Source organism: Balaenoptera physalus, assembly GCF_965194825.1.
Source record: "Balaenoptera physalus genome assembly, chromosome: 3".
Classification (NCBI taxonomy): Eukaryota; Metazoa; Chordata; class Mammalia; order Artiodactyla; family Balaenopteridae; genus Balaenoptera; species Balaenoptera physalus.
The window spans coordinates 28,726,927-28,745,050 of NC_138890.1; the positions used below are offsets into that span (position 1 = coordinate 28,726,927).

Sequence of the window (18,124 nt, forward strand, 5' to 3'; positions counted from 1 at the left end):
GCCTGACTCCTTCCTCCAACCCACCCTGAAATCCCCCTGAAATTCATCTTTACGAGCCACATTCATCATTTCATTTCTCTCCCCGCAACAATGTTAATAGCTCGCTATTTGCTACCCTGTTAGTGCTAGTTTTCCCCAGCTGAATGAAATGTCCTAGACAAAACATATTTCCAGCTGTCCTATCCCACTGATTCCCCACTATTCTCCGCATGCAAGTACTCTATTTTTGTCACAAAGATTTCTTTATTGTTCCACAAACACACAATGTTCACTTTCAACTCTAGATCTTTCTTCCTAAGCCCCCCATCTGTACCTCTGCCTCTAAAGTTTACCCCTTATTCCTCTATATATCCAAATCCTTTCCATCCTTAATAGCTCAAGTCCTGCTTCCCTCACAATGACCTCCATCCCTAATTACTTCTCTCCTCCCATTAGGATTTTTTATATTTTTGAAATATCTATATTGGTATCTTTCAGAGGCATTCCAGAGACACAGAAGCCCTGACACCTGACAGGTTCCTTCCTAAATGTTATGGGATGAATTATGTCTCCCCCAAACTCATATGCTGACCCCTTCCTGTCTCAGAATGTGACTGTATTTGCAGACAGGGCATTTAAAGAGGTGATTAAGCTAAAATGAGGTCATTAGGGTAAGCTCTAATCCAGTATGACTGTCCTGATAAGAGGAGTTTAGGACACAGACATGCAGAAGGAGGGTCACATGAACACACAAGGAGAAGGTGGCCATCTGCAAGCCAAGGAGAGAGGCCTCAGAAGAAACCAAAACTGCCAACACCTTGATCTTGGACTTCCAGCTACCGGAACTGTGAGAAAATAAATTTCTACTGTTTAAGCCACCCCATCAATGGTACTTTGTAATGACAGCCCTAGCAAATTAATACACTAGATAACCATTTAAGATTCCTAGGTAAGTCCTTTTTCCATTCCTCTTTGAAAAAATTTCACTTGCTCAAAAGAAGACACCAGATCTTTAAGAGCTTCCTCATCAGAGGCCCTTGGTACTAGAGAAGCTTATTGCTATGAGAGCAAGTAAAAATGCTTAAACACAGGCCATTCTCTGGAGAGTGTATAAACAGGCAATCTCAGAACTAGGCTTCAGTCTGCAGTGTCTCCCAATCATTCTCACTTGGGCCTCACAAAACTCAGACGTTTGGGGAAGCTGAGACACTAAACTTAAATGAAACTTAAAACACGTGTTACCTGATTTAGTAATTCATTAGTGTTCCTTTTACTGTTCAGTCTTGTCCCCCATGTGTTAGCAGCAACCCCCAAACTGGGCAAAGTCTTATTAGGAAACCTCGCGGTATATGCGCTTTCCTCTTACAGGGCGATGGAGGGTGAATGCTCATAAAGCAGACAGAAGGGAAATCCACCATCAGCCCAACCCACGTGCCAGCTCCTCGGGCTCTGTCTCCAAAGAGGAAACTAGGAAGAGCTGACATCCAGAGACAAGAGAAATGCGGCCAGCAAGGCACGTGCCTGCCAAGTCGTATCTCATATCTAACTTAAACATCACCTCAATGCCCAGTTGAAAGTAATTCCCAGTCAAACGCCATCACGTCACCCTGTTTTAATTATCTGCATTGCATGGATTGCCTTCTGAGATCTCTCTTGTTTATTTATTCATTTAATTATTTTCTGAATTCCCCCCATCACACCCTGAGGGCAGGAGCCTATCAGCTTACTCACTGCTGTATCCCCAGATACAGCACAGAGCTTACACACAGTAGGTGCTCATTGGGTAGCTCTTGAATCAGTAAAAGAAGCTAGAGCACCATGACGTTCCTTGTCCTGAAATGAAGATTCCCATCATTTCAAGAGAAGGAAGTGTCAACCCATTAAGCCAGTCAACCAAGGCTCTCAAGTTCGTTTGCTGTGTGAAGAAGAGGTGGTGGCACAGGCAGAATTCCACAAAGGCAGGATCACATTCTCATTATTACTGAGCGACACAAATTTGCTGATGACCTTTCCTGCACGTTTACATCATGAATTGGTTCTCTGCAAAAGGAACCACTGATTGATTCCCTGTCCCTCTCCCTCTTGTGAAACATCTGTCTCTTGGTTTAAATCAGGAAGCCCCGTGGGACTCTCCTATTTATCAAGAAAATAAATAGGCTCCTCCTTCTAACTAATAAGAGACAAACGGCACTGAGGCACATTTATATATGCCAAGAAAACTCTGTCTAAGCAATTAGGATCTATGATCTTATTCCATGCCTCTAGCCCATTTTTCAGGAAATAACAAACAAAATAAATCAGCTGCGCTCCAATCTAATTGTAACATAACATAAGACATAGAACTTAATGGCCTGTAACTGGAAAATTATTGTGGAGCAAGGCAGGTTAATCCAGCATGTCGGTCACTCTGTAATGCCCAAACCCCTCCCTCGCTCCTCCTCTGTCATCTCCCTTGCTAACACAGGTGACACAGTGAAAAATCTCATAAATGCTCTTCTCCCCAGAGACGCTTGCAGAAAATACCAATATCCTTAGATATCTTAAGATCATACTCTGAACACAACTCGGTGAAAACAGGAAAAGAGAGGGGTTTCTGCTGGAAATGATAACTCTTATCTCCTTCTTTCCAGTTTCTCCTTTCTAGAACTAAAAAGCCAGTTCACTCTTAGAAATAAATCATCCAAATAGCAGTTGATTTCAACATTTCTCTGTTATGTCTTGCCTGGTGAGTACTGGTATTTAGAAGGATGATCCCAGGGAATCGTAAGCTCTTTAGTCATCTATGACTTAATTATGTTCAGAATGCCTAATTTACCAAGGCAGTCAATGTTCTAGGAAGGCCTTTTTTAATCTGATGTATTTTGGAAAGGTTTTTAGACGGCCTGAACCAAAGTCAGGAACTCAAGTTAACCACGAATTAACCAGAAAATCAGAGTAGCTGCCGTACCTAGTACACCTAGACATTATTGCTGGAAGAGGTTTGTGCTTGTTTACACAGTGCTCTGCGTTGTGTACACATGAGTGAGAAAGACAGGGAGCGAGGAAGAGAGAGCAAGGAGGAGATCCATCTTCCCAATGGCTTCCTTTTACAAAAAGCCCAGAACACAGCTCTGCACCAAGGCCACGCTCCCTCCTGACCACCTGACCAGCCCCCTCTCCAAGATCATGTCCGTGAGTATGGGATGTGGTACAAGAGGACAGTGCACACCTACCGTGAAGACCACCTTCAGGTTGTTGAGCATCTCGATCTCCTTTGGGAAGCCCCTGCTGCCCCATCGCACCAGGTAGTTCTCACTGTGGGAAGAGGGGTGGCAACCCATTACTGCTAGGGGTCTCAATATTCATAAGGCAAAAATATTCACCGAGCCTCTGCTATGCGCCCAGCACCATGCTGGCAACTGGGGACATGGGAGTGTCTGAGACAGGCTCTCCCCGTCTGTCCCTCCCTCCAGGAGATCACAGTCCCATCAGGGAGACAGACGTTAGACAAGCAGGGGTAAGGAATTACTAACATTTGGTATTCACAACCTCTTTCCCTCCCCCATCTAGTAAGCAAATTCTAACCCAGCTATCTAATATTTTTGAGGAGCAGCAGCAATCTCTGTAGAGGTGATAAAGAGTGGCAGGAGTGAGAGGGAAAGGATTTTTGTATGTTTTGCTGGGCATTAAGAATGTATTTGTCCTTCCCACCCTATTCCCCTTTCAAGATTGAGTAAAGATTTGAATTATTTTAAATTATCCGTTAGATGTCGGACCGTTTCCTTGAAGGAATGTCACACTGTGATGGACCATAGAGGGCCTTAGCCATTATCTGAGATACACTTAAGTAATGATTTAAATGCAGTCGTGGCAACTATTTATACGCAATCATGCTACAAAGAAAAAGTTCAGGGTGTTGTGAGAATGTATATCAGAAGAACCATGCCTAGCCTGGGTGGTTAGGGAAGTCTTTGCTGAGGATGTGACATGTAAATAAAGTTGGTCAGGAAAAAGAGAGTGGGAAAGGGAAATGTTTCAGGCAAAGCAAACATGCGTGCAAAGGCCCTGAGACAGGATGCAGCTTGATGCACCTAAAAAACAGATCCAAGGGGAAAGTGGTAAGAGAAAAATTAGAAAGATAGGCCAGCCCATGTAGGCTTTATAGGCCATTCAGGAATTTTGACTTGATCCTGATAGTAATGAGAACCCACTGACAGGTTTTATGAAGGGCAGTCACACAGTTCTGACATCTGATCATTTATCAATACACATCTTCTAGCAATCATACACACAACCCTGTGTAGTTCATACTAGTCAGTCTAGCTGCATCGGCAAGATCAGGAAATCTAGCACTTCTTTAACTTAGGAGAAGCTTGGTATAGTTTGCTGAGTTGAGTCATTCAGTTTTCCATGCCATCCAGGAGCATATCGTTGGTTCTAAATAAATGCCCGTTATCTTGAATTAGGATACAAACAAAATAAAACTCAAAAACCAAGTCAGCCCAAAAAAGGCATAATAAGAGAATTCAGCAAAGTTAAAGGGAATTGCCTTCTTTCTAGAGGTTTGTTCTCTCTGATGCCTTGTTCTTTTCTCTCCACTCACCCCTAGAAGACTACTAAGAGCAGTCTGAGCAAGGTTCAAGGGGGAAATAGAACTTACAACAAAAAGAACACTGTCCCAGATTAACCAATGGTTAAAATTTAATCAAGTTAAATGTACTTTTTTTTTTTTTAGTAAGATCTAAAATTTTTAGTGGAATTTTCAGCAAAATAACCAGGAAGCCTCCAAGGCTCCATCCCCCCCAAAAATTTTTTAAATTATTTTCCATTGGTTATTTCTGGACTGTCATAGTGAAATACCTGGGTATCTCCCAGGACCTTTAATCACATGTAGCATGTCCAGTAGAGAACTAGCCTGCTAGGTCTAAACACTAGGCACCAGCAATTTTCTTCTAGGGGAAATAGAATCATAAATCAGAAAAGCAATTTAGAGGGCTGAGCTGGCCCCATCCATCTTTGCCCAGGAAGACCTGGGTGGTAAATCTGAAGGCCTACCTGGCACCAAGACAGGTAAGACCTCTTCCACATGACACCCTCCTCAGGGGAAGAGGGAGAACCATTCCAACTCTTTCTTGAGCTCCTTTTGGAAATTAGCCTTGCCACTGGCCTGATGCCTGAACTGCTGCTTTTTTGTACTACCAAAATTTATCTTAAGTTTCCCAAACCAAATCTCTGCAGGCATCCATTGGAATCGGACCATCGTTCATTGCAATATTGAAAGGTTGGTCCCAGCCAAATTCTCCCCAGCTCACATCTGGGCCACACTGAGGCTGCCCTAACTTGCCTGTGGCTCACTGTATGCACACCCTGGCTAGGGAAGGCAGGAATGGAGAAATTTGGTTTCTTAGGGAAAGAACAGCTACCCAGAGTCAGACCGACTTGGGGAGTGCTTCCAAGTTCCCCTGCCCCTTTCCTGTATCATGCCTCTTCTCTTCTTTCTTTGTTTTCTACTCTTTTTTTCTTTATTCTTTATTCTTTGGGCGGGGGAGGGGGGGTTCTGCCCCTTTGTCCCCTCCTCCTCAGCCCTCACTCTCCGAGGGCTTCCCTGTGTCTCTGGCACTCCCAGAGGCATCATGCAGGCATGCCCCATCGAGCGCATCATTCGGTGTGGCACATCGGGGAACAGAGCTGCCACCTCACTGATCCATTGCCTCCCTCCACAGAGCTGGTTCAGGCCATCCATCACTTAGATGAGCCAGCAGGCCAGGCACCCTTGTCAATTCAGCCATGAGGAATCCTTGTGTTTTCTGAGAGGCAGGGAGTGCTTTCGGGATCTTTGTCACAGGTGCCTTGGGAGCAGCTGACCAGGAACAGCAAGGGGCCTACGACACGCAGACCATCTCAAAGTGGGTTCTAAGGGAGCAGGAACACTTGTTCACAGTGTCTGCTGAGGCCTAGCCAGATGAGCTGGGCTGATTCTTTAAATTAGGGATTTAAGTTTGCTATAAAGAATAGCTTCCCACCGTAACAGTGCTAAGACCCTGGTGAGAACCACTGAGGATATTTGATACAACTCTTTCCTTGGTGACAGACTAAACTGGAAACTAGCTTATTTTTGGAGTCAGATGGACTTGGGTAGACAGCTCAGCTCTGCCATTTATAAATATATGTGCCTTTGAGCAAGTCACCTGACCTCTCTGAGCCTCATTTCCTCACCCAAATCACATGGAGTAATGACGATTATGTGAGATCATATACAGACCTCAGTTCCGTCTTCTTAGATGGATAGCCCCTCTATGTTTCATAAATGTCTCCAAGAGAACCATTATTTTCTAAAGTGAATTTTATAATTCAGTAGGAACTGTATGTTATCTCCTTTAATCATCAACACAACCAAGGTAAGAAGATATCATTTTCTCCACAGAAGCAGAAGGATCATGCCCCAGCCCCACTGTACTGCGTTAACTGGGATCTCAAATACAGGACCACGTGTTGGCTCAGAACCCCACTGGAGGGGACAGGCAGAGGTCACCTGGGAGGAAGGATGGACTGAGCCACAAGCAGACGCCAGGGCTGGCAGTGGGGGCCAGAAGTACATCAAAGTTTTTCCTCTGGAGATTCCCAAACGTGTTTTCCCTTCTTCGAGCTGAGGTACCTGGAAGTTCCCTTACTTTTTTCATTTCCAAGAACAATTAATTAAGGTAGTAACAATGATAACCACTGCCACTTGGAGCACCATGTGCCAGGCCCTGTGCTTCCTGTGCTTTTTCTTATTAAAGTCTAAAAGAAATGACCCCGTGAGGTTGACACTTACATTTTGCAAATGGGAAACTCAGGCTTAAGAAAGATTAACAACGTGCCCAAGGTTAAGAAAGAGTAAATGGTGGGGTCACGGTGTGAACCCACGCAGATTCCAGAGCCCACACTCTTAAGCCTGCTACTGCCATTGAGGACAGGGCGTTTTCACCGTTCATTTCTTAACTCTCCTTTTAAAATAGGTATTTTTATTCTATTCAGTGCTACCTGTCTGAATCTTGTTATTTCTGGTTGTCTTCCAGGAATCAAAAAACTGTTTACAAAACCCGACAGTGTAACCATAACCCTACTCTGGGAAAAAAAAAAGTGGTGTACGTAACATTTCCACCTGACTCCCACACCCTAAAAGAAGAAGTTATTTCCACGTTCTCAGCTAGACTGTTTCTCTACTGGGTGGGAATTTCTCCACAAGTGATGGTGGAAGGAAAAGGCACTCTGAGCTCTGCCAACTCCAACCTCCCGAATACAGAGAAGTTAGGCAATGTTGAACACTCACCTTATGACCATTTGCTTGTTGGGGTCATAGAGGGACATGAAGAGCTCAGCGTCTTCCCCAATTCTGCACACGAAGTTTCTCACAAAGACATAGAGGCTGTGGGTAGGGGATGAGGAGATCCGGGAATACATTCCATAATCAGGCTGATCTTTTGACTGAGAGGTGGAAGGAAAAGGGAGGAAAATGGAGACAATTAGCCCAGCACCACTTAGGACAACAGAAAGATGGCCCTGAATATTAAGAATCATGTAAGTTTCAAGACTAAAGATTTCAGCATTATATCCAGGCCTTCCACCAAAAGCTCCTGTTGTCTGAGCCAAGTCACTTTGACTCTCTTGGCCTTGATCTTGGGAAATACCACAAATGACCCAGACTTCCACATAAAGTTTAGTGTCATAAAAAGCACAAACTATAAAAGAAAAAAAATGCTTAAACAGACTTTATCAAAACTAAAAATTTTGCTTTTTGAAAGACACATTTAAGAAAATGAAAGGCCAGGTACACACCGGGAGAAAATTTATTTGCAAAACATATATCTGATAAAGAATTTGTATCCAGAATATACAAAGAATTCTTACAACTCAATGACAAGAGAATCAACCCAATGAAAGTGGGCAAGGTATTTGAACAAACACTTCACAAAAAAACGATACAAATGGTAAAGGCCAGTAAGCACATGAAGAGATGCTCAAAATCACTAGTCATTCAGGGACATTCAAAACAACAGTGAGATACCACTACACAACCACTAGAATGGCTAAAGTTAAAAGACTGACAATATCAAGTGCTAACAAGAATGTAGGGAACTGGCACTCCCATAGATTGCTGATGGGAATGCAAAATTGTACAGGCCTTTTGGGAAATAGTATGTCAGTACCTGAAAAAGTTAAATATGTACTTATCATATGCTCCAACGATTATTATCCAGAAAGAATAAAATCATATGCCCACACAAAGATTTATATGAAAATGTTCATAGTGTTATTAGTTATAATAGCCCTGAATTAGAAATAACCCACATATTCAACAACTGATCAATGATATATACCATTGGCAACTGGTCAATGGTATAGCAACTCAGCAATGAAAAGGAAAAAACATTAATACATACAACAACACGAACTTCAAAAACAGCATGCTGAGTAAAAGAAGTCAAACACAAAAACCATATGGGACTTCCCTGGTGGCGCAGCAGTTAAGAATCCGCCTGCCAATGCAGGGGATGCAGGTTCAAGCCCTGGTCTGGGAATAACCCACATGCCACAGAGCAACTAAGCCCATGCGCCACAACTACTGAGCCCACGTGCCACAACTACTGAAGCCCACGCACCTAGAGCCCGTGCTCCACAACAAGAGAAGCCACCGCAATGAGAAGCCCACGCACCACATCAAAGAATAGCCCCCACTCGCCGGAAACAGAGAAAGCCCACATGCGGCAACGAAGACCCAACGCAGCCAAAAATAAAAAATATATATAAAATAAATAAATAAATTTATTAAAAAAAGACATATGATTCCATTTATATTAAATTCTAGAAAAGACAAAATACAGTCACAAAAGGGGCTGCCTGGGGCTTGGGACTGCGGAAGGGGGTTGACTGCAAAGGAACTCAAAGAAACTTTTAGGATCATGGAGCGATTCTATACCTTGATTGAGGTAGAGTCTGCCCAACACCATGTATTAATAAGATCCATTAGACTGTAATTTTAAATGAATTAATTTTATTGTATGAAAATTATATCTCAGTAGAGCTAAAAATAAAGTTGCTTTCGAATAATACACAGTGGATAAAATACTTTTTAAAAATATAAATCAGATTATGTTAACCTTTAAAGATTATGTTTCCTTGGAATCTTTTATTGGCTTCTTACCACAGTTGGAATAATATTTTAGCTCTTTCCCGTGACCCTTAGGTCCTATGAGAACTGGCTCCTGCTACCTACCTCTCCAAAGCATTGCCTTCACTCTTCCACTGTTCATTATGGCCCATCCATACTGACCTTTCTACTCCTTGAACATTCAGAACTCAGTCCTACCTTGGGGCCTTTGCACTTGCTGATCCCCCTGCATTGAACATCTTGTCCCCAGATCTCCCCAGGCCTGCTGCCTTCACATTATACAAGTGTCATCTCAGATGTCCCTCCTGGGAGAGGCCTTTCCTGATGGTACCTTTTAAAATAGCTCCTGATTCACTCTGATTCACATAACCCTAATTGATGGCTTTTTAGAAACTTATCGCCATCTGGAATTATTTACTTATTTACTTTTTTAACATTTCTTCTTTTTTCCTCTCTGGAATATAAAAGCTCCGTGAGAATAGGAAACTTGCCTGGCATTAAACCACCTGGGGGTTGGTTGTGGAATGAATCAAGATCCAAGTACAAAAACACAATAAAATGCATGTGGTTACTGATCATCTCAGGTCGTAGGACAGATGTCCCTTTGCATAATATACAGTCTGGTTAATTAGCTTATTATTTTAAGCTTATGATGTGCTAAAGCCTGCTTCATTTGGCCAAGCCTAGTTCACAAAGCTCACCATCTCTTCCTTGATACGCTCTGTGATTTTATCAGTTGCTTCTTCGTGTGCATGGAACAAGCTGATGACGCTGGTATTATCAGGGTCTAAGATATTTCCATCTTCATCTCTGACAATCAGATCAAGCTCAAGGATTCTGAAAAGCAAAAATGTGAGATGATAAATCAAGGGAGGCTGAAACCTGTAGAACGTTGGTGAGAAGTTTCTGCCAGAAAGTTCACCTGATTTCTGAGGATCATAGGCTCCCATAGCACAGCTCTATACAGACAAACTTGCACACAGCTGTGAGTCACACTGATGTAGCTCAGCCTTTCTGGGAGGTACTGTGGTAGTGTGTATTAAGAAAATTTTAATGCGTATTTCCTGTGATACTGAACTTAGAAAAACAACCACACTTGAACAAGGATGTGTGTTGCATCAGCAAAGTGTTGAAAAAAACTAAAATGTCGGTCAAAGGGGGAATGGGTAAATAAACTGTCATCTGTAATGGAATTCTATGTAGTCGGGTTTTAAAAATATGATATAGTTTTGATATGTTTAATGATATGTATTACTGAAGAAAAAAATCAAGCATGGAAAGATGCATACAGTGTGTTTTAAGTAAAAAACAAGCAAACAAAGAAACCCAGACAGGTATGTTACCTGGGTGCATGTACAGAGAGAAAGGTATGGACAAAATGCACCAAACTACCAACATGCGTGCCTGTGAGGAGAGGCAGGGCACTGGGACTAGGAGGGGTGGAGGGGTCAAGGGAGAATTTGGCCTTATCTCTACTTGTTTAATGTTTATATAATATAACATAATATAGTATGATATATAATACATATGCAGAGAAGGTATTCATGTACCACTTATTCAATGATACCTTGAAAATAGTGGTTGGGGGAGAAATCTCAGATATATCCATTGCTACCCACAGTTTGCTCTTTAGCTCTGTGACTTCCAGGTCACAAGATTTTCCCTGTTTGGTATTGATTTGTTTCAACTGCATCTGCCATTCTGATTGGCATCAATACTAGCAACAGCAAAATACTCACACAGCACTTGCGATAAGCTGTACCTTAAATTCTTCACACATATAAAGGCATTTAACTCTTCTAACAATGCTGTGAGGGAAGTACTATTAATACCTGCATTTTACAGATGAAGAAAAGACTGAGGATAATTTACTCCAGGTCACATAGCTAGTAAAAAGTAATATGGCATCCTAGTCTGCACTCTTGACCTTTATGGTATACTTTCAAGATAGGAGGCTCTTAGAGGCAGCATTGGGTTGGCGGACGGGGGTTATGTTTGCACAGGTCCTAACCTGAAGCTGCTTTTGTACCTGATGTTGACATGGAGGACCTCAGTTGTCCATACAAAGAGGGGAGGGGGCAGTGGGCTGATGGAGACTCTGAGAGGAACAACGGTGGTCCTGCTTAGGCACCACTACCACCAAGCACCAGACAGGGTCAGGGCAGCAAGGACAGATGAAGGAGACTACGTTTTCATCTCTTATTTGACAATTGGATTGAGAGGCACATCTCTCATGTCATCCAAATGCAAACAGAAGGGAGCCAAAGTTCACCCATTTGTCCACATTCATTAGGAAATTAACTTCCAACTAGATATGACTCATAATGTTGCACAGCCATGCTGCTGAATGGGCGACGCTAAGGGGGAATAAATGTATTCAACTAATGCTGAGCGGAGGCTCTCACGACCCGAGAAAAGACGGAGCATAGCCAATACGTAATTTAATGCTGAGATCTCTCTAGCTCCTTTCTCTTCGAAATTTATCAAAGTGGATTCCGTTCTAAAATGTACGAATAAAACATTCTCCCGGGTCCAGCTGTCTTGGGATTTGAAGGAATCGTCTGAGGATTCCTCACTCCTTGGATACCAAAGAGCTTGTCCATTACCAGTTTCATCTGAAACTTGGAAGCTTTAGTAGACAAGGGGCAGGATTGATGGGATTCCCATGACCCACGATCAGGAGAGGCTTCTTCCCAATAGGACAGCAAACCATTCATTTTGGAGAACTGAGCATTTTGACAGTTTCTCCTTAGGAGGTAGCCCCACTGCTCTCTCTGTTCAAGAAAGTGATAAAATGAACCCAAGACGAGGGCAGGGGAGAAAGTCCTCACTGTATGCCTTTTTCAAAAAAATAAAAAATTTTAAGGTGAAGAAAACAGAAATGGCTTTTCCTGTGGCTCCCCATCGCTCTCTGGACAAATCCGAACTTCTCCACCTGGCACTCAGGCCCTCGAGATCCCAGCCCCTGTCTACCTTCCTCTCCATATTCATGCTCATCTCTCAGCTCCTCTCAGCTTCTCTCTCTTTCTCTAAAGTTCTTCACCTAATAATTCCTGCCAGTCTTGTGTGATGCAGGGCAGGTGTCACCCCCTGCCCTGTCTCCTCCCACCCTCTTGTGCATGCTTCCTCCTCTCATGAAATGCATGACTTCTTACTCAACTGTCTGTTTACTTCTCTTTCTCTTACTAATCCTCATAGTCCTCAGGAGGCAGTAGAACGCAGTGGTTAAGTGCTTGAACTCTGGAGCCAAGCAACCTGGTTCAAATTCCAGTGCATCTTGGGCAAAATGACCTAATCAGCCTGTGAGCCTCCATTTCCTCATCTAAGAAATAGGGATGATAATAGTACCTGCCTCACAGAGTTGTCGCGAGACTTAACCGAGTTAATGCATGGGAAGTGCTTAAAACTGTACCTGGCAGACAGTAAGCACTCAGAAAGCTATTATTTGTTCTCTTTGCTTGCCTTTTGTTGTTGTTGTTGCACAGAGAGGCTGTCTTTTGTAAATGTCTGTGTCCTGAGGGCCTCTCGGGTGCTCGACAAAAGTTTGATGGCTGAAGGAAGGAATGGAATTTCTGGGGGAAGAAATAGGCTGATTCTGACCAGTCCTCCAAGACTCAGAGTCCTGCTTCCCTGACTCTCACAGCCTGAGGCTGATGGTCCTCATGCTGTTCCTGACACTCTGACCTGAAATTTGGCCTTCTAGTTTTCAGGAAGCTGCCTATCCCATATCAGAGCTCTGATCCCCCGAGACACCAGGCCTATATTAATTTAAGGTGCCCAAATCTCTCTCACTTCCAGCTGAAGTCATCAGGGAAGCGAGGCAAGAAACAAGGGGCCCCTTAGCTCAGGGCCTCGGTCTCCGAGGATGTCTCTCACTTCCCCAAAGGCAACTGACTGAAACTGAAAGCACAGTGCTGACCCAGGCGATGCTGTAGAGGGAGGCTGATTTAGGGAGGACCCTCTCTCCTTTCACCACCATTCACCTACTGCATGCAGATGCTATGCCCAGTACATAGAAATGAATCTGCCTTAGAGGAGCTCCCAACACAGCATGGGAGACAGGCCAGTAAGGAGGTAATTACTGGCCAGGGTGCTAAGGGCCTGCAAGAGTGCCTAACCCAGCCAGGGGTGGTGGGGGAAAATCAGGGAAGGCTTCCTAAGAGTGGTGACCATTTTTTCCACCCTTGGTCCTTATTGTCAGAAGCCCCCATGAGGAAACATCTGAAGGTCACAGATGCCATTACTGCAAAGCAGCAAAACGCCCTCAATTCCCACGTCCCAGCTGTGACCATGCTCAGCTAAAGATATCACTGTACCAATGGCGGCAACAGCTGCAGAGCAAACCCTTCCTGTCACTTTGGGATGATGAGCATGACAAGCAGATTTGGACTTGCCTGCCAGCTGCCAGCAGGGGAACCAGCAGAGGGACCGTGCTCCTGGGATGGGAAGCAGCCATAAGTTGGACCCATTGGCTTTCCTCTTTGGATCATCTTCCTAGTGCGTGTGACAAAGGCAAGGAAGCCTGGCTGCCAGGAAAATTTCTTTTTTTATTCCCACTGAATAGGCTCTTTCCACTTCCCCCTCAGGCCCTATGTTCCAGGCTTCTGACCCACTTTGCAGTCTTCTGAACATGCTATGTTTTCTCATGCACTCCCAGCCTCCCTTTTTTTAAAAACCTACTTAACACTTCTTTATCTTTCAAAATTTAGCTCTGGTCACCTCCTCCAGGAAGCCTTCCTTGACTTCCTTCTCCAAATTGAATTAAGAATGCTCTTGCCTCCTAAGCCATCAAAGTTACCACAATACATATCAATAGTTTACTTGTAGCTCACTCTTAACTGGACTGTGGTCCCTTAGTGTACAGGAACTTTTATTTCTGTGGCCTCAAAAAACCTAGCAGGAAATCAGGCCAATCATAAGTGCTCAATACATGTTTGTTGTTGGGATGAATAAACAAATAAGTAGGATGTTTGGAGAGCATTCACATAATCAGGAGGGGGGAGGGCCTTTACAGTTCTCAAAGGTTATCCAACTAGTATAATGGTGAGGCCCAGGGGCTCTAGAGCCAGATTGCCTGGTCTAAATTCTGATTCTGCAATTTACTAGCTATGTGACTTTGGACCTGTTAGTTAACCTCTTTAAGAGCCTCAGCTTCTACATCTGCAAAAATGAGTATACTAAAACTGCATGCCTCATACAGTTGTTATAAAATTAAATAAGAGGGGCTTCCCTGGTAGTGCAGTGGTTAAGAATCCACCTGCCAATGCAGGGGAAACGGGTTCGAGCGCTGGTCCAGGAAGATCCCACATGCTGCGGAGCAACTAAACCCGTGCACCACAACTACTGAGCCGGTGCTCAAGAGCCCACGAGTCACAGCTACTGAGACCTGCGCACCTGGAGCCTGTGCTCCACAACAAGAGAAGCCACTGCAATGAGAAGCCACTGCAATGAGAAGCCTGCACACCGCAACAAACCACAACTAGAGAAAGCCACGCACAGCAACAAAGACCCAACACAGCCAAAAAATAAATAAAATTTTAAAATTAAAAAAAAAAAAAAGAATTAAATAAGACAATGGATGTGAAACACAAAGCTAAAGACTGGTGCATAATAAGCTTGGATTAGGCGTTAGTGTTAGTTATAATGTTATTATCATTACTATTATTATTAGTGCATTGTCCTGCCTCCAAATATTGTTTCACACTCTCCTTAACTTCACAGCATTCAAACTAACCAATTTCTGCTTCTTTCCCTTTGAGGAAATGCTTTTGTAACTGTGCATATGAGTTAGCTGATGGCATGTGGCTTAGATTAATGTAGGATGGGGAAGGGGCATTAAGTCTCACATTGGGATTTAAGAAAGAGCTTTGTAAATGCAGGAATAAAATGACAACTAAGCCGAAAGTGAACCAGCATGACTGTGCTCCCCAGCCCCTTGGAAGTAGGTTAAATGAGTGTCCTAAATCTCTAGCCCGCTAATAACCACTGCATAAGCAAGCCTCTCTCCGCCTGCATGTCCCTGGGTCCCACGAGGGTGATAGCAAAGGCACACAAGCATGGTCGTTGCTAACAGCCTTCTCCCAGATAGAAAGTGGCAAACTCGCATCTAAAAATGAAACCTAGCTTCTCACAGGGAGAAAGGGAAGAAGTGGGGTGGGTGGGGAAAGAACACATCTTTTTGCAGGAGAGAGAGGTTACTTGTTGCCGTAGTCAATTCTGGACGTGACTTTCTGCTTCAGCTCCTTCAGCTCGTCCTTGGGCAAAGTTCCCGAGAGGAGCTGTGACCGCCAGTCCATCAAGTCGTACATCATGGACTGCACCTGGAAGAAGCGCTCCTTTCTGCTGGCCTAGGAGCAAGAACAGGAAACACTCGCAGCCACCTGCACCCAAGGTCCTGGGCCTCCATCTGGCAAACCGGGCCAAAGCCAAGCATGCACGTTCAGGGGCCATGGCTCGAGTGCCTCTCCTGGCCCCTACCCAGCTATGAAGGGACTGGGTGGTGGTCTGAGTCATTGACACGTTTCCTCCCCCAGGGCCACAGGGGTTTCTCAAAAGCAAAAGTAATAATCCCAATCACTTCCTGGTTTAAAAAAAGAGGGGTTATTTCTGACTCTTATCCAAAAAGTTACATGTTGAGTAGGAATGCCATGAACATCTGCTGCAATGCAGGTCTCAGAGGCCAGGCCCTTCAAGGGCTGAGAACCAGGGCCACTGCTCTGGTGCAAAAGGCCTGTTTCTGAGGCAGTGTTCCCCCAAGTGTAACATGCGTACAACCCAAGGGACATGAGATGGTTTTTGGTGGTACAAAGACACATATTAGGGACCCATATGGTGATTCTCCTCTAGTCTCTTCCCATCCTTCTGTTTAAGGGCAAGAGAAAGTTGCAGTTTCATGGCCATATGTTTTTAACCCCTCTCTCACATTTGTTAATTTCTTTTTTTTAACAAAAAGAGAGAGAAGTTCTTTGGCTCCAAGCTTTTGACAGGTACTACTTGATGACATTGTTTTGTTTTCATGTATTTATTTGAATAATGTTCTAATTGTGCCAAGTGCTTTTGGCTGTGCATTTGGGAAGCACGTGTGAAGTGATAAAAGTATATATACCTATTGGGTCTTTGTCCCCAGTTTCTGGCACAGAGCTCCTAAAACGTTTGGAATTTCCTAAGTGATAGATGTGTCTTTTCTTATTCACAGCGAGCCCCTTTTGACCAGACCTGAGTCTGTGCTAATGAGATGAGTCCTAGAGAGCTTCAAGGATGGGGGCTGGCTGTCAGAGGAACCAACCATGTGGTTAGAGGGTTGGAACTTTCAGCTCCAACCCCCAACCTCCAGGGAGGTTAGAAGGGTTGGAACTTGATTCAATCATTCAATCATGCCTATGTAATGAAATGCGGATAAAAACTCTTGAACAACGAGGTTCAAGTAGCTTCCCAGAAGGTAAACATATTGATGTGCTGGGAGGGTGGCATGCCTTCCCTGGGGAAGGCATGGAAACTCTGTGCCCATCGCTACCCCAGTACCTTCCTCTGTGTCTCTCTTCCATTGGCTGTTCCTGAGTTGTATCCTTCATAATAAAACTGTAAGAGTAGTACTTTCCTGAGTTTTGTGAGTTGTTCTAAGGACACACGGAACCTGAGGTGAGGTTGGAGGGGTGTTGTGGGAGTCCCCGAATTTGTACCAAGTTGGACAGAAGTGTGGGCAGCCTGGGACCTGGGACTTGCAACTGGCATCTGAAGAGAGGGCAGTCGTGTAGAACTGAGCCCTTAAACTCTGGGGAGTCAGTGTTAGAACTGAATCGAATTGAATTATAGGGCATTCAGTTGGTGTTGGAGAGTTGGAGAATTGTTGGAATGACACAGCATGTTGTAAAGTTCCTTATGTAAGTCATTTAAGTTTACTAAAAAGGGAGACAACTTAGGTTTTAAGTAAATACTTCATGGGTGGTATGCAGATATGGTAAGAATCATGAAACTGGAGGTTTTAGGATCACTTTACTAGGGTAAAGGGCATGATGGACTTGCAATTTAAAGATTTCTTAAGGAAAATGCCAAGCTTCCACGGTGCCTGTGTATGTGATGTGTAAAAGGGGTGGTAGAAATAAATAATAAATCACTTTAGCCTCAAGTCTGCTGTCTGCCCCCTTAACAGTGCTAACAACCTTTGGGAAACTTATAGAATGGTAACTGAATATGCCCATTACCATATATTATGAAATATCCACATGGGAGTTAACACTTATGACCATAAAATGTGACTCTACAAACAGAACGTGTGCACCAGCAGGTGTACATGATGCTGTAACAAATATGCAGTAAGCCTTGGTTGACCTTTTCACTCTCAGTTTAATGGTTTTCTTAGCTGCTCACTTTCATTAGGAGTTTTAGACACATCAAAGGAGGATTTTAAATTAGATTTACTTCAATACAGGGAAAACTCGTATAAAACACGCTCTTTGTTTTTCCAGGGTCAAAGCTCCTTCATAGATCTGAGGACAAAAGTCATTAGTTAATTAATATATGAGAACAGTATTTCTCAACGTGTTATCGGCAGACCACCAAATCAAAATCTCTAAGTTTATTAAAATGCAGAGCCCCATTGAAGGAAGCTGTATTTTTAATAGCTCTCAAGGTGATTCTTAAGCATACTCAAGTTTGATGACTTTTTCAGTAGTTTAAGAAAAACAGAAGGATCACACCAGATGCCCATTCACTATGGCTCTGTCACTAGCTCGGTGTATGGCTTTGAGAAAGTCACCTAACCTCTCTGGGCCTTGAGAGCCTTATACTGTTTGCTATACTATGTCAAGGCTAAATTCCATATGTGAACCAAGCCAAAAACTGCAAGAAGCTTCCATCCCAGGGAGCAGGGTTTTGAGTCTCACCACGTAGAGCTGTTTCCAGATGCTGCCCCATTCCCAAAGTGTCGTTGTCACTTCTTGTGCCAGAGGAATTTCTGCAGGAATAATGTTCTCGATATTTCTATTTAAGGTGGGAGAGAAAATGGTGTGAAATTGA

General features: G+C 43.6%; 1 protein-coding gene across 1 annotated transcript in view; it reads right to left on the bottom strand.

The window, feature by feature from the left end:
* Positions 1 to 18,124, bottom strand: part of DOCK2 (dedicator of cytokinesis 2) — a 425,439-nt gene that overhangs the window by 374,643 nt on the left and 32,672 nt on the right. Inside the window, exons 5-9 of the mRNA XM_082456398.1 lie at positions 17,992 to 18,088; positions 15,308 to 15,456; positions 9,811 to 9,946; positions 7,271 to 7,425; positions 3,192 to 3,273 (exon numbers count right to left, since the gene is read on the bottom strand). Of these exons, the coding sequence (XP_082312524.1) occupies positions 3,192 to 3,273; positions 7,271 to 7,425; positions 9,811 to 9,946; positions 15,308 to 15,456; positions 17,992 to 18,088 (619 nt within the window). The remainder of the gene's footprint in view (positions 1 to 3,191; positions 3,274 to 7,270; positions 7,426 to 9,810; positions 9,947 to 15,307; positions 15,457 to 17,991; positions 18,089 to 18,124) is intronic.